This window comes from Pyrus communis, chromosome 15, assembly GCF_041283825.1.
Source record: "Pyrus communis isolate YQ-2024b chromosome 15, ASM4128382v1, whole genome shotgun sequence".
NCBI lineage: Eukaryota > Viridiplantae > Streptophyta > Magnoliopsida > Rosales > Rosaceae > Pyrus > Pyrus communis.
Genome location: NC_142579.1, coordinates 2,708,771 through 2,721,344, shown reverse-complemented (window position 1 = coordinate 2,721,344; position 12,574 = coordinate 2,708,771). Strand labels below are relative to the sequence as shown.

Sequence of the window (12,574 nt, the reverse complement as noted above, 5' to 3'; positions counted from 1 at the left end):
ACTAAAGAATGGTTTTAAAAATATTTTCACCAAAAACGTTTTCAGTCATTTTCAAAGCACATCCAAACAAGCTCATTATTGTTATTATTATTATTATTATTTTTTACATAACAATATTGGGGGGAAGGGGATTTTGTTAAGCTTCATAATCGACCGGCAATAACTTGGAAGCTTTATCTATCAAAACTCGGCCTTTATTTAAAAATTATTTGTTCAGAGTATTAAGTTTATTTTTCTTGTATAAAAAATGGATTTTTTGTCTCACTGAAAAATGTATAAAAATGTTGCATACGTTAGAACATCTTTAAAGAAGATTGTCAAATATGATATATCAAATTTTTATTTGATGATTGGTGTGACCAATTGAATATAAATGTTAAGGAGATCAAATTTTTTAAACCAAATGATGTATTACTAATAAGAAACAAGTATGTTAGTTGACATTTAATTTGACTCTATTTTTGTTTGTCGTAAAAAGACAGTTAAAAAGCAAGACTCAACCGTCACATTATATATGATATCTACATTGAAGAACACAATAATGTATTTTAATCTGAAATACGGGCTTAGGGGGGTGTAGTCAAACTAAGATTTTAAAGGATTTTAAAAGTGATAGATTTGATAGGATTTAAGAAGATTAAAGACTCTTACAAAATTCATATGAATTTTCAAAGAATTTGAATGGATTGTGGTGAATTATGGTGGAAGGATTTGAAATCCTTGAGAGTGAGGTTAGATTCTTTTTAGTCTTGGTTATATATACTTTTGGCTCTCAAATCCCACAAAATCCACAACTTATTGAAATCCTCCGAAATCTTAATTTTTTGAATACACTTGGATTTGGATGGATTTTAAAATCCTTTAAAATCTTTTAATTGATTACACTTAGATTTTAAAGGATTCTAAAATCCTTTAATTAACTACACTTAGATTTGAATGGATTCCAAAATCCTTTTAAATCTTTTAATTGATTACACTAAAATTTTAAAATCTTTTAAAATCCTTCAAATCCTAGTTTGACTACGCCTCCTTCTTAGAATTCTTCTCCACTAACTCACTTGTCATTTTGTTTGACGTATTTGACGTAACGGTCTTAAACGTGAATAATTTTTTTATTTATTTTTTGTACGTATGTGTATTATACGCGTACTTACGACTTACGAGAGCAACAACAACAAATCACCGGAAAAAAAAAAAAAAAAAGAAAAGAAAAAGCGCGCCGGAGCAGGTACAAGTTTGAAGTTGTCCATATAAAACCGGCAATTTCCAGTCTCCTCTGAATATTAGTTCTTCGTTCCCTCCATCCGCAGTGCAGAAATGGCGAAACCTGACAAGTCGAAGCCCAATATCCCCCAATACGTCCGTTCCTCCGCCAAAGTCCACCCCTCCAACGACTTCGACGCCGACCCCAACTCCTACTCCCTCGAAAAGTTTAAGCTCTACGAGACCAGACAGGTAACCAATTCTTCACTCTCTCTCACCAATTCAATCCAATTCTTCATTCTCCTCCAATTGACGCTTCCAATTCCAGCGATTTTACTTGATCGGAAGCGATCGGAACAAGCGGTTCTTCCGGGTCTTGAAAATCGACCGATCGGAGCCCGACGATTTGAATATCAGCGAAGACCCCGTCGTGTACTCGCCGCAGGAGATCAAGAGTCTGCTTCAGCGAATCGCCGAGGGCAATCGCGCCACCGGAGGCCTTACTTTTGTGGCCAAGGTTTATGGGATCGCCGGTCAGTGTCTTAGACCTTAATGGGTACTTGGAGAGATTGACGAACTACCTGCTTGTGTGTTTTGTGTTTACTATTTGTATGGGGTTTTGGTGTTTTGCTAGGTTGCATTAAGTTTCTGGAATCGTATTACTTGATTTTGGTCACCAAGCGTCGCCAAATAGGAAGTATATGTGGTCATGCGATTTATAGCATTGATGAGAGCCAGTTGATTACTATTCCGCACGTCTCGATTCAAACCGATATTGCTCATTCTAAGACCGAGTTGCGGTAATATTCTCCCTTGTTTTCATGTTTCTTTGTTGTCTGGACTGTTAAATGATAGCATAAATGTGGCAGAGATATAATTGCTTTGCTTACAGAATTACGGTCACTGGGTTATGTATTTGTATAATCGACATGGTCTCTCACCATTGGTCTCATACATCGGGCTTGTATAGAAACAATAGGCCAGAAAGAATACCCGAAAGAATAAGATAGAAAGCGAAGCTTTCATAGTAAAACCCTTTTGGTATGTGTCTAGGAGATGGGTAGTGTTTTAAGCTCAGGGACAGAGAGGGTGAGGATACCCACCAAGGGTCCCGACATTGTAAAATTTTGCTTCAAAGTTCTATGGGGTCACTTAATTTATTACACCAGTGTTCCTCAACACATAAAACACACAAACCCTGGTTTATAATTACTGGTGTCCTGTTAGAGGAGATATAATTTACTTTGGGGGTTTACCTTTTTTGCTTAGCTGGATAAAGTGATGGTTGCACAAATATACTGTTCATTAATGACACTGCTAATGGTTTCATTCTCAAATTCCCGTAGTGACTACGTGGAAGTTGGATTGGGAAGGGGTTGGTGACTTAGGATAGTAAATGGAGAAGGGTGTGAATGTGATGTTAGAAATTGACTGGCTAAGCAAATGCCATATCCTGTGGATATCTTTAACGTAAGAACTATGCAGTTAATCTGTGATCGTTTGAAGATGCATATAATTCTTTTTTACTTAATATCCCACTTTTGGATGGGCTTAAAGGTGTGTTCCATTATCTAATCAGTAGGTGGTGTTTCATATTTAAAACGGCAAAATGTACAGTAACGGTACTCTGCAGGCTTAATTTTTCTCATCTGCATGATAACCAACTAATATATTTCGTAATTGAACTTATATAGATTATTGCTTATATTTTTCTCCCGTAACTGTAGGTACAAGAAGCTTCTATCCAGTGTTGATTTGACCAAAGATTTTTTCTATAGTTATACGTATCCTATAATGCAGAGCTTGCAAAAAAATGTGTTATCAATGGGTGAAGAAAGGATGCCATATGATAATATATTTGTATGGAATGCCTATCTAACACAAGCTATTCGATCAAGGTGCAATAACACAATCTGGACAATAGCATTAGTGCATGGCCATTTTAAGCAGGTATGAAACTCTCTCTCTTTCTCACTGTATGTGTGTGGTAATGAGATTGTTTTGGTGCAGAACCCATAGACAGTTTTAGCCAGCCAAAAACGACACTGCTTTAGACGTACCCTACATTTTTTACTAATAAAATTTGCTCATATCCTATCTATTCATTTTGGTGAACTTATCTCGTATGTATTTACTTCTCATGCTACCTATGTTTACCTTGTGCTGAGGGAATTATGAGTTTTGGTCTTTTGACTGATGCTTTAGGTGTCTGATGGACAGGTCACCCATGTTTCTCGTCTTTCCTTGTGTTTTTTTTTTTCTAGATAAAACTTGTCTCTTTTGAAAAGAAAAACTTGTTAACTGAATATGTGTTAAATATCTGGATGAAGTTTAGTTTACTTGATGATGGCAGATTAGGCTATCAATCTTTGGTAGGGACTTCAGTGTTTCTCTGGTCTCTAGACGCTCTCGGCATTTTGCAGGAACACGGTATGTTGTGATTTGAATATTACGTCAGCACCATCTTCATTTCTCCTAATTATTGACAAAGCTGTCCATATGGCATGTAAAAACAAAAGTCAAATTTTTACGACTATAAGTTTTCTTCTTTTTTTAATTTAAAAAAAAAAAAATTTAAGTTTTATGTTTTGAGGGTGAAATTTCACTGGTATTAGCTTTGATAATGTTTTGATATACAGAAAATTCTTGTTGTATAACATGTCAATATTTTAATCATATTTTCAATTGGGTTACAGTTACTTGAAAAGGGGAGTGAATGATAGGGGAAGAGTTGCAAATGATGTTGAGACAGAGCAGATAATCCTCGACGAAGAAGCTGGATCATGCAAAGGAAAAATGAGTTCTGTTGTCCAGATGCGTGGCTCGATTCCCCTTTTCTGGTCACAAGAAGCTTCAAGATTTAGTCCTAAGCCTGATATTATATGTAAGAACACTATTTGATGCATATTAGTTTCATTTGAATCATATGCTACACGTCACATGCACCGTTTACAAGGCTTCATTGGAATTAATCATTTTTTGCATGTTATTATTCTGGCTTTAGTACAGAGATATGACCCCACATATCAGGCTACCAAATTACATTTCGAAGACCTGGCAAGGAGATATGGCAACCCAGTTATTGTGCTTAATTTGATCAAGGTTTGTTTATTTCTATATGGCTTCTTAATAGCTGCTGGCAATAAAAACATAATCTCATATTGGTAGTTGTTACTATTACTGCATGTTATTGGACAACGTTTTTATGTGTTGGATGACCAATAACTCTTCTTGTCTTCTTGTTTTTGTTTTAATTAAATGAGGGAGGGGTTATTGATAAATGTGCATTCAGATCATAATGAATGTTGTACCTCTTCCAACATTGGGAAGGGAAATACCATTAGACCTAGAGCTAACTGTTTATTGGATATTTAATAAAGACAACATATGCAATTTTTTCAGCCAACTTAGGATAACTTTAAAAAATTACTACTAAGACAAAGAATGCAAAACTAGAAAATTTTGACAATGATGCCGGAGTTGTGGTTAATAGTTTAAAGCAAGGTTTTATAAGTCAACCTGTTGTATGCGAGAAACATTAATTTAATGTGCATCTATTTTGCAGGGGCAAATAATTATGTGATAGCTATCGCCACATAGTAGATACTCTATTTGATAAATTCGGTTATTTAGAGAATGAGTTGAAACTTTGCTAATACGTTGCCCTCCATATTACTTTTGTTGGCTGCAAGTGAGGTTGTAGAACAAGTTGTAGCTATTTGAGGATCATATCAGCTTGGTGTGCTGTCATGGTGCAATAGTGAATATTAAATGCATCTCTTGTTTCTCGCATCTGCCTGACGTTCAGTATAAGTTGAAGATTTATTTGTGCTTCTGATCTACAGTGGTTGAGTTTTCTATCCATGTGTGTGTGTTTGTGTCATAGGGAGATTGTGCTTACGTGGATGTTAATTGGTAAAAATATTTTTGGTGCTGAAATCTTTTTAAACACTATTTGAGTTACAGCCTACTCAAGATACATATATACATAGAGATAAATATTTTGTTGGAATTACGAGTTAAGCTATATTTATCAGTTGCCCATCATGCAAATTTTTTCTTCTTATTTTTCATTTCATGTGTCTCGTACAATTTTAATGTAGACTGTCGAAAAAAGGCCTCGAGAAATGATGCTGAGGCGCGAGTTTGCAAGTGCAGTTGGGTACTTGAATCAAATATTTTCGGAGGAAAACCATCTTAAGTTTATTCACTGGGACTTTCACAAGTTTGCAAAAAGGTAACCAGTTGAGTTTTCATTTTCCTTTTGTGTTTTGTTTTGCTTTTTTTTTTTTTGGCGAAGTCGACACAGACAGACACACACACACACACCTATGATGCACAGATAGATATAGGATACATGATTAAATACGATACAAAAAGTCTCCATAAAACTAGGATAAGAATAGGAGAATAAAAACCAGGATGTATCATATATGTTTTCTTTTGTGGTGTTGTGCAGGCTAAGATAAGAGTAGGGTAAACAACATCCCTATCTGGTGTGGTGCAGGCTAGTTCTATGTTTTTCTTTTTTCACTTCTCTAATGGTTGGTTGCAACCATAAAAGTATGAAAAGCATATCCCCATTTTTGTTTTGTTTAAAATTTAGTAAGCACAATTGAACTAAAATTCCTTTTCCTTTACATGAACAATTATAGGAGTCCCGCACAATTGAAATAAGACATACACATAGTATCGTGGGGGAGTGAGTTTTTTGTCGAGACCTAGAAATTCTTTACGAAATTGTATTGATTCATATGGAGTATTTGATACGCATCAGGCATTATTGGTATCTGATACTCCATATCTACATTGAATGACTAATTCTGTTTCATAGGCTCACAGATTTATATATGTATATATCATTCACATAGGTATACATCATTTTGCTCCCACTTTCTCATCTTGCTAGGAAGTATACTTATTTACCAATAGATAACTCTGCAATGCTTTCGATATAATCATCTCTAACTGCTTGTGTTTATATTTGTTTTCTTCTGTCTAACCGTTCTCTATCTTCCTGCTTCCAAAGCAAGTCTGCCAATGTTTTAGCAGTTTTGGGTGCTGTGGCAAGTGAGGCGCTTGACTTGACTGGTTTTTACTACAGTGGTAAACCTAGGGTTGTTAAACGGAGGCCCAATCAAATAAGCCGGACAAGCACGGGAAGGTGTGCAATTTTTATGTTGGTTTCTTAGTTTTTGCAAATGTTATGGAGTCATCATAGATATGAATCAGTCCTCTTTTTTATTGGGAAAATAAAAGGAAAGTTTTAACATTAGTTGTACTGTTTTATCCTAATTTCTGATTTCCATGCACATTTGTGGTGACATGTTACAGTTCATGCATGCGATATTTTTAAGCTTCACCACTTTTCCAATTCTTTTATGCTGGTTCTCCAGTGAGCAATGCATAATTATAAATATTGGTATCCTATAACCCACTTTTTTGCTGGTTCAGTGATTTCCCTACTCTATTCTCAGAGATTTATTCCAGATCTCAGTTGCACTTAGATTGTTATCTTTGAATGAATTTGCATCGGATAAATTCTAGGAGGCAGACAAGTGCCAGATGTCCCATTGATGAAACACAATCATGCTTTACTGCCAACTTCTTACTTATAGGGTTTGGTTGGGAGCACTTCTGTATGAAGTACTGTACTTTTGTTTGTACTGCTTGATTAGAAATTTAGAAGCATTTTAAAAACTCAAGTGCATCATGCATATTTTCTTGGGAGTGCTTCCATAGACAACTTATAAAGTTCTTCTTGAAGAAGCAGTAAAATGCTTCTCAAAATCAAAGTGTACACCTCCCACGGCTACAGCCAGCACCAGGATGTGATAAAAGAGAGGAACCACCACCCAATGGTGCCCTGACGTAATACATCTTCGTATGAAAATTGAGTGGAAACATGAGTTGGCTTTTACAGTATCTATATCCCAAAATCTCGGGGAAAAGAATTCACTCTGGGGGGGTTCTGACAAAGCCATGAATCGGAAATCTTCCTATTGTTTATATTTAAATCAGACACTTAAGAAGCACTTTTGGCACTGTTCAAAGCACTCCTGAACACATCCTAGCGTGTTGCATTGGAACTAGCATGTTGGCAATCCCAGTCATTGTCTGGTTATCTGAATTTCCTACATTTTTATCTCCTATGCCAGTCCCCCATGACCAGCAGAGATTCTGATATAACCCAACTGGTGCTGGTTCAGTTCAACAGCTCAGTTGGTCATTCCATATAGGGTTTGATATACAGAAATTAGGTGCTATGGTGCACATGAGCGCCAAATTTTCGATTCAAACTGATATTGTTTTGCTTGCTAATTAACACTGGTATTAGACTGAACTAGTATTTCTTTTAACTCAGACTTCCTTTTCTTTCAGGGAAGCTTCTCTTAGAGATCTGAGAGCAAACTCTGGGGACAGGGAGTCTGATATTAGTCAACAGAAGAAAATTGATAATTTTAGCGGTGAACCACCACATTTTCAAAGTGGTGTTCTGCGCACGAATTGTATTGATTGTTTGGATCGAACCAATGTTGCCCAGTATGCTTATGGCCTTGCAGCTTTAGGCCGACAACTTCATGCAATGAGTTTGACAAATCTGCCCAAAGTGGATCCTGATAGCACTATTGCTGCAGCTCTCATGGATATGTATCAGAGCATGGGAGATGCCCTTGCGCAGCAGTATGGTGGCTCTGCAGCTCACAACACTGTATGTTCTTATTTTATTCATGGGTTAGAGTATGCATATTATCAGTTGCTAGATGTCATAGATCAACCCCTATAATTCTAACTTGAAAGTTAAAAAAGAAAGAGAACTCTATAACTCTAATAAGATGTCCACTGAAGAAAAAAAAAAATCACATCACAAACCAATGTGTTATAATTGTGGTGAAATAAAAAGATGAATACAATGCTTCTGATAGAGATGACCCATGATAACAAAATCGTCAAAATGTTTAAATTTGACGGTCATTGTGTGAGGATCATCTTTGATTGGGGAACCTGAATATAGACGGTTCGGATCATTTCACCACATTGCATGGTGGGTGTTAACAGTGTGGTCTTCAAGTTAACTTCTCACTTAAGGTTTTCTTGAGAAGTTTATAAAGACATAAACAGTAATAGTATAATTCATACAGTGGACAAGGAGTTGAAGAAAGTTGAGGTTCGCCATAAAACCAATTGGCAATATGGGGAGTAGACCAACTACTTACAAGCACATGCAAAGTCCCTTCTCTCACCAATGTGGGATTCATTCTCAACAGAAGTTCACCCCTAAGATGCAATCTAAAACAAATATATGAACTCAGGGTGTCCACTCTTGAAGTGCAATCTGCAACAAAAAGAGCAAAACAACCCTACTAAATTTAGGTCTTTATCAGATCACCCTCATTGTGTCCAAGTATATATTAAAGTGGAGGGAGAAGATACGTTAATCTATATAGATAAGAATAAGGCTCTAGTAAGTACTAAACTAAGTGACCAATCTCGAGTTCTTAGATCTCCTTTTAGGATTAGGAGAAAATCACTTTAAAAGTGGGAATATTTTTCGTGCCTGTGCTGTAGTGTTTTGATTTTGGATGTAATGGTTCTAGATTGGTTACTTATATCAGTTACTAATGCCTTCTGTATGTATATATGCCTCTGTGTAACTGTGTATAGTTTTCGAATTTCCATATTTAGCTTTATATGTCTTCCTGAAGCCTTTTCCTTATCATGAACGCCAGGTATTTACTGAGAGGCAGGGAAAGTGGAAAGCCACAACCCAATCAAGAGAGTTCCTGAAGTCTATCAAGAGATACTACAGCAATGCTTACACTGATGGTGAAAAGCAAGACGCCATAAATTTGTACTTGCTTCATCTCTCTGTAGTTTCTAATCTGTTCTTTCGTGTAGTAACAGATAAGGCTTATTACCTACTACGATCTCCATCAATTCGTATAAAATAAAAATATAGAAATTGATCCTGATCAATAGCTTATCCATTTCGCATTAAGAAATAGATGCATCTATGGATAGGGGCACTCGTGTTGCTGTAGCAGTTGTATGGTTATGTGGTTTTGAATGTATTGAGGAGCTAGTAACTCTATGTCGTATTATTTTACATTTGGAACGATGTTGTACTGTATTATATCATACCTCACTGTGTTGTAATTTGATTTACAATGTTATGTTGCACATTATCATACTCTCTTTTGCCTTTCTTAAAAAAAAATTCTAAAACTTTGATCTTTTTGTGGGTTTTACCAGATTTTTGGGTTACTTCAAACCACAAGACGGGAAAACTGCTCTCTGGGAGCTGGATTCTGATTACTATCTTCATGTATCTGGAATTGATGACCTCCTCGATGTGTGGTAAATCTCTGTGTATACGGAATTGATGTTCTTTGCACATGTCTCTGCACAAACATACACAAGCAGGGATGCATGTTGTACATTTACAATACCTATTTCAATCGGTTTTCCCAAGTCTTCTGTAAGTTAATGGTTCAGTTTAATCATCCATTTTTATAGTAAGATTCTTGATTTTCAACTTTCAGTCCACAAGGAAATGATACGCATTTAGGAGGATTGGGAAACACTCTTGCCCCTATTCCTGCTTGCAGAGAAGACTTTTTGAGGATGAAGTTGACATCTTTTGATAAATTGATTGAAAGGACGTGTAGTTCAATAAGGGATGTTAGACTTTGTAGTGAACCAGATCAAAGACCAGGTGGTGGTCCTGCAAATTCTAGTGTGGCGCCTGATGCAGCGTAATTATATTCAACCTAAGCTGTTTTTACCCCTGTTTAGCATCCTATTTGTGATTTGATTATTCATCTCTGTCTTTGGTTATCCTGTACACTTGGGACCCAAGGCAAATTCTCTTTATAATTACTGAACATTGGAATTGTATTTTTCAGTGAAATACAGTTGAAAAGCCCAAATTGGCTTTTTGGCCAGAGAAAATATGAAGAAAGTGGCTCTGCACCAAAAGTTACTTCACATGAAATCAGTAATGGAGGATACCGTAACGAGACAGGGGTTGATGGCTTTTGTGACTTAAATTGGCTTTCTTCTGAAGCCAATGATAGTGAGGAGGATATCTTCCAGAGGTATGCTATATGGAAATGCTTTTACGTTGGCATAGGAGAAAAGCCTCCCATTTGTCTGGTTTATTATCTTAAATATCTGCGGAAACATGAAGGTGTTGTGCATCTCTATGTAGACGGCTTATACATTGTTGTGAATACCGTGATCTCTAATGTTAGTTGGGTGCTAAGGATTAATACTAAAAATATATAGGGAAATGGTCATAATGAGGGTGATAAAACAGTAACCCGAAGAAATTTTGATAAGAGTAGTATTATAGGGTAATTAAGTTGATTTAGAATTCTATGTTACTAGCTTGTTGGCATCATCATCTATATCGACAAAATAAATACATATATACATACACAGATAAATCTGTTGAATTATAATGTTTCATTTCTTTACTCCATGTTTTCCAGTAACCTGTAGGCATACTTAAATTGTATAAAAAGCCTCTGGGGTATCCTATGGAGTGTATCTGTTGATCATGTCTTTCTCTGCTGCAATTCCAAGGTACCTTTCAATGACATCAGTAGATGAAGCCAATGGGTGGTACGGTGGGACGCTTCTAGGTGATCAAGATGAAAACAGTGAGATATACAAGCACTATGCTGAGTTATGTCAGGTAGGGTACCTCTAAATTTCCGAACATGGACAAGTCTGGTATCTCCTCTAAGAATTAAAGTCTGACATATATATGTGCAAAATAATGAAAGTGCTTGTTTCTTTTCTTTGTGTTCATTCTCTGACCAGAAAAATAGGCTTCTTTCTGATTGTTAACATTCCGGGGTTTTCCAGCTTCTGCTTCTTTATATATTTTTAAATATCTCCTATTATCAGTGTATACCAAAGTAGAAGAAACGTAATTATAAATTTCTTTTTCTGTAGGTTAACATTTTACTTAACGGATAGGTTTGTATATTGTACATACGAGTGTGCCTTTTGGGCATATAGTTCAATGAAGTTTTCTTCTTAAAAGGAAACAAAAGAAAACCCAATAACGAATGTATTAACGGTTAACTATTTAACTCCCTGATTTCTCTATTTTTGTTTGGTTGATGCATTTAGATGCACCAAAGAATTTCAATGTGATGTGATTTCTAAGGACTTGAGTTTTGTTGGCTAACCTATTAAGCAGGATTACATGTGGAGTTTAGGTATATTTGGTTTGGGTTCCCGGCTTGGGGCTTTGGGGTTGTTGCTCAAGGTTTAAGGTCTGAGGTAGGGATTAGGATTCAAGTCGAAAGTTCGGGTTCCGAGTTTTGGCTTGGACTGCGCAGGACTCCAAGTTTGGGCTGGGGTCCAGAACTGTATGGATATGCTGGTCTGGGTATGATTTGATGCCGGTCTAGGGTTGGGGTTCACAGATCAAGGGGTTGGGGTCTAAGTTTGAGTTTTGATTTGGGGCCCATGTGAGGAGTCTAGGATTCGCGTCTGTGATCTGTTATAATCTCAGGTTTCCAATTAAAATACTGTTGTAATAATTCATTTTACCAAAATACCTCTCTTGCAAATGCAATATATAATTTTTTTAAGCTTGCATGGTTATCTGGTATTTTGTTGAAGTTTGACGATCTTGTATATCGAGCTTAGAGAGACCTGAGGACATGTCCTTTTTCGCCTTTCTTCTCACATATGTGGTACGTTTCATATCCTTAATATGCTTTTGTGAAACTTTTCAACGTGCAGGGCCCTGGCATTGAGCCGTTCAAAAATGATCGTGAGATGGAGCAGCACTATGCTAATGCTCTTCATATGGGAACAATTAACATTGTCGACGATGCTGATGTTGAGGTAGAGATGGAAGCAGCCCTCAAGGAATACGACCAAATTGGTAGTGATCTTGGGAGCATCCCTGCATCATGTAAATTGTTAGCTGAAGATCCGAGCTGGTTGACGAGGTGGATAATTGGGGAAGAGAAGGTGCAGAGGATTTGAAGAGAGCTAAATGAAGTGTAAGAGGCAAACATTATTTACTAAATCTTGCCGTATACATATTACTAGTATCAAACAAGGTTGAGCTATACTACGTGCATATAAATGTAAATACAGTGTGTTCAAATTACAGGCATTTCCGTCTTTAGGATTCACAAGTTACTGCTTGACCTCTAATATGTTTCGATGAACTTTCTGCTGCTGCTGGTTTTTCATCCATCGGTGTTTTTTTTTTTTTTTTTTTTTTGGGGTCTAAAAAACTTTCGGTTTTTTTTTATTTATCTGTACTCGTCATTTTAAGACTGCAGGGATCAAATCTCAATCTTTTCGGAGGTGGTTTAATTACTCCAACATTCTTTAA

General features: G+C 36.4%; 1 protein-coding gene across 1 annotated transcript; it reads left to right on the top strand.

Annotated features, from left to right (window-relative positions):
- The first annotated feature begins 1,125 nt into the window (after positions 1 to 1,125).
- ATSAC1 (Phosphoinositide phosphatase family protein) lies at positions 1,126 to 12,371 on the top strand. Its single transcript, XM_068449831.2, has 16 exons — positions 1,126 to 1,455; positions 1,532 to 1,736; positions 1,838 to 2,003; positions 2,931 to 3,153; positions 3,557 to 3,633; positions 3,900 to 4,087; positions 4,208 to 4,305; positions 5,307 to 5,440; positions 6,233 to 6,367; positions 7,585 to 7,915; positions 8,934 to 9,055; positions 9,457 to 9,561; positions 9,747 to 9,959; positions 10,110 to 10,301; positions 10,792 to 10,903; positions 11,968 to 12,371. The coding sequence occupies exons 1-16, from the start codon at positions 1,318 to 1,320 to the stop codon at positions 12,214 to 12,216; spliced, it is 2,688 nt and encodes an 895-aa protein (XP_068305932.2). The 5' UTR covers positions 1,126 to 1,317; the 3' UTR covers positions 12,217 to 12,371.
- Positions 12,372 to 12,574: the final 203 nt, after the last annotated feature.